The sequence below is a fragment of the Rhododendron vialii genome, chromosome 1a, assembly GCF_030253575.1.
Source record: "Rhododendron vialii isolate Sample 1 chromosome 1a, ASM3025357v1".
Taxonomy (NCBI): domain Eukaryota; kingdom Viridiplantae; phylum Streptophyta; class Magnoliopsida; order Ericales; family Ericaceae; genus Rhododendron; species Rhododendron vialii.
Genome location: NC_080557.1, coordinates 9,136,729 through 9,144,311, shown reverse-complemented (window position 1 = coordinate 9,144,311; position 7,583 = coordinate 9,136,729). Strand labels below are relative to the sequence as shown.

General features: G+C 40.2%; 1 protein-coding gene across 1 annotated transcript; it reads left to right on the top strand.

The window, feature by feature from the left end:
* Positions 1-1,337: 1,337 nt before the first annotated feature.
* On the top strand, positions 1,338-7,231 carry LOC131332926 (protein NRT1/ PTR FAMILY 6.2). The gene is made up of 6 exons (XM_058367238.1): positions 1,338-1,491; positions 1,626-1,728; positions 4,234-4,451; positions 5,205-5,752; positions 5,844-6,181; positions 6,527-7,231. Exons 1-6 carry the CDS (start codon positions 1,489-1,491, stop codon positions 7,057-7,059), a joined length of 1,743 nt encoding a protein of 580 aa, XP_058223221.1. The 5' UTR covers positions 1,338-1,488; the 3' UTR covers positions 7,060-7,231.
* Positions 7,232-7,583: the final 352 nt, after the last annotated feature.

Genomic DNA, 7,583 nt, shown 5'->3' with positions numbered 1-7,583 from the left:
TAGGTACTCTTACCAAATCAAAAACAATTAAAACGTGAAAATTAAAAGTTTTTCAATGCGTTATCTCAATCATGTATCGAAATGAAATGCGACGCTCTCTTAGATTCCTAAAAATCATGCATCTGCGATTGAGCAGTAATTAATTTCAACAACAATTTCCTTCTCGATCAATTTAAAAAAACTATTTCCGAGAAGGGGTTTTTTTTTTCTTTTTAAACCGGACTATTGAAACACTTTTGAACAGCTAGCACGAATGGCCCTCTGCAATCCAACGTTGGTCCAAGAAGACAGATTCTATCCCAGATTCAATTTCTTTCATTTTGTACCTTCTATCCAAGTCAACAAATCGTCATCGATCACCTTTAACTATTAATCTCACTAGAAATTTGGGTTCAGTACTGTTTAGGGGCCGGGTATTCCATACCGTTATCAAAATCTTGTCCCTATGGGCCCCGTACATGTGGCATTGTCACGTGGTATTCTCTATAAATAAAAGATCCCCACCCATGATGTGGGTCAGTACTCTTTTGTCTCCAATCATCTAATAAAAATGAATGATAATGTTCCAATCACATAATTTGTTGCTAGGGCTGTAAACGAGTCGAGATTTGTCAAGCTCGAGCTCGATCGGCTCGTTTAGTAAAAAACCTGAGCTCAAGCTCAGCTCAAGCCTTAACGAGCTGAGCTTAATCATTTACTAAACAAGCATCTTTAATCGAGCTGAGCTTTTGTCGAACGAGCCAATCTCCACTCAGCTCGTTTACTGAAAGAGTCGAAAACTCGAGCTCGCGAGCTGCTCGGTTCATTTGCAGTCCTATTTGTTGCTACATAGATGATTGGGAGTTGCCATGCAACCTGGTTAATCCGGGAACGTTGAATAATTAGGGAAAATAACGGCCCAGGATGTATTTCAATAATTAATACCCGCCAAGGACAAGCTAAGAACATTTGTTAATGCTGAAAATGTCCTTAGTGGGTACTCTCTCCGTCCTTTTTTAAATGTCCCGCTTCGTAACTCAAACTTATTAAAAAAACATCATCATTACACCTTTCATATCAATCTACTTTTAGGGGCAAAATGGAAAATGTACCAACTTTTACGTCCACTTTCCCTATTTACACTCTATGGAGACATCATTATTACACTTTTACTTACTAACTTTTCAAAATAGAATATACTTTTAGTGGCAAAATGGAAAATGTACTAACTTTTACTAACTTTCCAAAATGGAAACTTATTAAGGGACAACCCAAAATGAAATACTGGACTTTAAAAAGTGGACAGATAGAGTATTAATTATCAAAATACGTCATTGGCCGTCATTTTTCCAAATAATTACTTGTACTGTAGGGATAAATTTTATCTGGACAAGGTCTCAGCTGTTTGGCTATAAAAGGGCTTGAAGCTCACTAGAGCACTTATGAGTGTCGAGCTGAAACATAAAAGAGAGGAGGATCGATATATTCGTCACAAAGACTCTGGACAAAATGGTAAGTATTGAGCTTCCTATTTATAGTATTTTGCTTATTTTGCGCCTGAATCAAGACGCAAAGTAAACAAATATAGATAGACGAAAAGAAGCGAATGTCAGACGTCAATGTTGTGTTTTCTGTCTGTTTATCAGGAGGGTAAGCTGAGCCGGACAGTCACCGATGCTGTGGATTTCAAAGGGTTCCCAGCAGATAGGACTACAACCGGTGGGTGGGTTCCGGCGGCACTGATCCTAGGTTTGTCTCTGTTCCATTTTCCTCTGCTATCGTTGCCAATCATAAGTAACCTATGTTTATCCAGAAATAGCATTTAACACGTAAACAAGAAATTAAGTTGTCACCATCCATTATAAGCCATACAACATTGCAAGCTTCAGCTTGGAATGGCGGAAACTCTGAAATGCTCAAAAAGATTGGTTCTTTCTCGTAAAAAGCAGGTTACTTGTTTTACAAAAGGACTTGAACATTACCATCGGGGGGCGGTAGTTTGTGTGGCTGAGGCAGCCGGGTTAAAATCCTCCCCCTCCCATCAGTCTTGAGTTCGGATTGTCTTAGGACCAGATAGCTGGGTTGTAGGAGCCTCATGATGTCCACTCGCGACGTGGTGATGGACAAACATTTCCTTTCCAATCGGGTCACCTGTGGCTCAAATCTGGATATTTCAGGGCAGGCAGGTTTTCCAATGGTCACACTCAAATAGGGTCAACTATACCGGTCGCTCCAGCTCACCTTTTTCAAGTAGGAAAAAAAAAAGGGACTTGAACACTAAATTCTGCATGTTTGATTTTCTCTGCAACTTTATGCTGGAGCTGGACATGATAAACAAATAGGCACTTGATCCAGATGGGAATCGGTTTCAGGATTCCTATGCAGTAATAGATTCAGCACCAAGCACTCGGCCCTCTTTGTCAAACAAAAGGTTTTGTACAGAAGCCAAACAAATATTTTTATTACTTCCTCAGTAGCAAAAAGTAGAGCACTACGAAAAGACATGTTGTACTCTTCGGATGGAAAAATGTTACTCGTTCATCATTTTTAAAATGGCCTGATACCAAATTAAAGAGCTCAACGAGTTTTTCAATCTAGTGCTTAGAAATTTCAAAAACTATATATGTAAGTGTTTTTAAAAAAGGCTGGTGATTTTGATTTTGATTTTTTGTTAACGTCACTCCCCTGCAAGTGTATTTTCGGTGCAAAAATACACTTGCAGAATAGTGACGTTAAAAAAAAAAGAGTGGCAAAATCATTTCAAAATTATTCGTCTTTTTTATTTGTCGTGAACCTACTTTTGAGACGATGGAAATAATTACTTCTCAATAATCTTCTTCTTGTTTTTTATCATGTTCTCAATAATCTTGTCAATTCAAGCTCTTCTGTTTGTTTCGTTAATGATTGAGGAGTGGGACCACCAAAGTGTGGTCCTTGTGCTCCTAATCTTGATAATGTTCAGTCATTCTTCATTGGACGGAAAAATTTTCAGTGCAGAGCGAGTGCCACATGGTGCCCGCTCGGTACATTCGAGCCGTTCATTGTGTTTTTGGACGGCTCATAGTTGGAGAAAGAAAATGAAGAGAGCGAGAGAGTGTTGGGGTGAGAGGAGAGAGTTTTTCAATTCCAACCGTCCAAAAGTGTATTAGACGGTCAAGATGTGCCGAACGGATATCATGTGAGATATACCCACCCAGCACTGAAAAATTTCTCCCATTTGACAGTTCATTGGGAAAATCCAAATATACTCTCAGGGCCACCCATTTGAGCCATGTAAAAACACAACTCACTTGTTCCTATTTACCTGCCATTCTTCAATCTCTAACTCATTAGGGCAGCACAATCATTATATTCTAAATTATGATACTAGAGATTTTAGAAATGCACTCGAATTTAGATGGTACTTACACTTCAACTATAGACAAAGAAGGAATTTGATTTTTCAAGATGGACAAATAATTTGGGACATTAAAAAGTGGACAAATAAAATAGGATGAGAAATTCTTATTCACGGAGGAGCTGTGAATAAGTCACGGCTCTCTTAGATAGAATACATCATCAAACTATTTCCATGTTCCACATGTTACATCACCCGATTTTTTAAAAGAAGCGACTTTCTTGCCAAATACAAGAAAAATCTACGCGCACCGCTCAACAGTCACCGCTCCTCTCACTGCTCTCAATCTCACCATCCAAAGGTATTTTGGACGGTTTGGATTTTAAAAATCTCTTCCCTGGAAGTGTTTTTTTTTTTTTTTTAAAAATCCAAACCATTGATTGCCGAAACAAACGGAGAGATATTAAGCGGTGAGCGTAGTCTAGCTGTATCAATTATATCCATCAGAAGAGCTCAAAATCAAAAGCAAATCCATCTGAAATTACCAACAGATATAAGCAGGAATACTAAACTGAAAATTGAGGAACTAATAAGAGTTAAAACCTTACTTCATCAACAAGATTGTTGCTTTAATCCCAAGGGGTTGACAAGATCAGGGACTTATGAGTTTGCTCCCTTCTAAGGTCTCATATTCGAAATTTATCAAGTGCTATCAACTCCTTTGGGGGTCAGTCCATACGGAGCATTTGCACCGGCTTCAAGTGGGGCCCCGCAAGTGGATGGTGGGTTTATGGTCCCTCAAGGTTAGTCAAGGGGTGCGTAAGCTAGCCTGGGCACATTGTAATAATAACAAAAAAACCAACTACAATGTTGCTTTGGAATTTCAATAAACTAATTAATCAGGAATATCATGGCAGGGATTGAACTCTGTGAGAGGCTTTCAACAATGGGCATAGCAGTAAACCTGGTGACATATTTGACTGGAACGATGCATCTGCCCAGTGCTACTTCAGCAAATATAGTAACGGATTTCATGGGCACTTCTTTCATCCTGTGTTTGCTAGGAGGCTTTCTAGCAGACACTTTCCTGGGCAGATACAAGACTATTGCAATTTTTGCCCTAATCCAAACCCTTGTAAGTGTTCTTTTTATGACAGAATCAGTAATTAAAAAATCAATATAACATAATACACGCAAAAAGAACGCAAGAATTTCCAAACTCAGGCTATATTCTATTAAATAGCAATCCGTGTTTATCTGTACGTTGAGTTTGAATTGACATTCAAATGCTCGATCACCAAGTAAGTTATATGGACTTGGATACGGGTATCTATGCACGGAAGAGTAGCTAGGGGTCACATTCGTCAAACCTTGAAGGGTACACAGACTCGTGAAAAAAGGATCGATTATACATTTTATATGTAATCTTTAATTTCTGGTGAATAAAGGCGTTTATATAATGTTGAGTCTAAACTAAGCCCTTCACTCATTTTATTGAAATAGTTAAAGAGTGCTATGAATATGTTTCCTTATAATGCCAATGCTGAATACATTTACTCAACGAGCGCTTGATGGTAAGTATAAGACACATGCATATCCCTAACTCTTGTCCCAGTGGCTAGTGTCGAGGGTCAGACACGTGTAATTGATTTATTTTGAAGATGGAAAGTATAGGACGCATATCCCCAAGGACCCCAACCCTTGTCCTAGTGGCTAGTGTCAAGTGTCAGCCACGCGTAATTGATCCATTTTGAAGAGTCCATGTTACCGAATTCAGAAAATCCAGTTGTTCCCTGGATAGCATCCTAACAGTAACACAGTTGAGTACATTTTGAACTATTCTTTAATCAGTTCTTTTGATGATGATTGAAGATGGATTATAATTCAGGGCACCGGATCATTGGCAATTACAACAAAGCTACCGCAGCTACGTCCCCCTCCATGTCACGGCCAAACCACAACCAACTGCGAACGGGCAAATGGATTCCAAACGGGAATCCTATATCTATCTCTATACACAATTGCACTGGGTACAGGGGGGCTGAAATCGAGCGTATCAGGATTCGGAACAGATCAGTTCGATGACCAGGACGAGAAGGAGAAGACGCAGAAGGCGTATTTCTTCAACAGGTTCTTCTTCTTCATAAGCATGGGAACTCTAATGGCAGTCACATTCCTTGTATATATACAAGATGAAGTTGGAAGAAGTTGGGCATATGGGATATGTTCTGTCTCGATGTTCATAGCCGTATTGATATTCTTATCGGGAACGAAAAGGTACAGGTATAAGAAAAGCTTGGGCAGCCCTATTATTCATATTTTGCAAGTTGTTGTTGCGGCTAACAGGAAGAGGAAGATGGAAACTCCATATGATTTTGGCATGCTGTATGAGAATTCTCCAGAGGATTTGAGAATCCATCACACCGATCAGTTCCGGTGAGTTTTTTGGTCAACCAAATAAGTTTCTAGAAAGTTTTTCCAAACAATTTCAACCCATAGCTCTTTGATTTCATGATTCTTCTTGTAGTTTCTTGGACAAGGCTGCCATTGTTGCAGAAGGGGATTTTGAAAGAAATGCTTCAAGTCCAAATCCATGGAGGCTATGCTCAGTTACAAGGGTGGAGGAAGTGAAAATGGTGGCCAGGCTAATGCCAGTGTGGGCTACAACCATCATATTTTGGACAACATACGCGCAGATGATCACTTTCTCAGTGGAACAAGCATCCACCATGGAAAGATCAATTGGGGGTTTCCAAATCCCGGCGGGCTCCTTCACTGTCTTCTTTGTGGCAGCCATTTTGATCACTCTGGCTGTCTACGACCGTCTGGTCATGCCTCTCTGGAAAAAATCTAGCGGAAACCCAGGTATGCATCCGAATCGTCCACAACACATTTTGGAGCTCGTTAATTTTCAGCATGGCCCAACCTAAGCTTGTACTGCATAAGAAAGAAACGCATTATTGCCAGTCTGACAATGTGGTTTTGAGGAGTGGAAGAAAAATATGATTTTTGAAAATAGACCACTCATTCCTTTCATACAGACATGATTAAATCATGAGGGTACGATGACTGAACCAAAATGATTTTTCGCATGAATGCTCCACACACAAGGGGTGAGAAATGAAGGTGATCGTCATAAAATGGGCTTGAGCGATTTTAAAAAATCAAAACTGAGGTAGTTTTCCATGTTTGGGTATCTCTTTGCAACAGGTTTTACCAATTTACAAAGGATTGCCATAGGCCTCACCCTCTCCACGGTGGGAATGGCGGCAGCAGCACTAGCTGAAACGAAGCGACTATCGGTTGCCAAAGCCCTGGGCCCCCGCAACACAACCAACCTGCCTATAAGCGCGTTCCTATTGATTCCACAATTTTTCCTTGTGGGGTCTGGGGAAGCTTTCATATACACGGGGCAGCTCGATTTCTTCATAACTCAATCACCCAAAGGCATGAAAACTATGAGCACCGGCCTGTTCCTCACCACTCTATCGCTTGGTTTCTTCGTCAGTAGCTTCTTGGTCTCCGTGGTGAAAAGGGTGACCAGAATCCATGGTAGGCAGGGGTGGCTAGCGGATAATATAAACTACGGGAGGCTCGATTGTTTCTATTGGCTTTTGGCCATTCTTAGCTTCATGAACTTTGTGATATATCTTGCTTGTGCAATGTGGTACAAGCCTGGGAAAACTAAACCTCGTATAGAAATGGAGAAAGTCAATGGGATTTGTGCCGAGGAGAAGTGCTAGGAGTAGTTGATCAATTGGGTTTTTCAAGCCATTGTGTTCTCTTTTGTCGGGAATATGTGCAGTTAGAACTGGCTTGTGGGTTTTGGTTCTGTTTGTATCAATAGAGTGGCTTTTAACTCTTTTCTTGTTTCTTCACTACTAATTGGTTGAATTTTGTGCTTTGTTAACAAAATCTTCACAAATGCTTCTGAAACATAGTTATGAATGTCAAACACACTTCTTTAATTCCTTCAAAAAGGATTTGGTTCTTTTGTTTCTCGCGGAAAATGGAGAAATCGTTATCTCCATTTCACTTCATATGGCCGCAACTTATCATCAGAATCCAAACCGACTCCACTATGAGCAAAATCCTTTGGGTTACCCTTACTGCAAGCAAAAGCTTGTGAGAAGTAGCTGAGAGGGGGCTCTGGTTCATGGTGCGACCACGCGGCATAAGGTTGCGGTTGGTGGGATCAGTTTCGGATTATGAAAAGAAGAAATCCGAAGCAGAAGGTATAGAAACTACCATGTCATTATGATTTTAG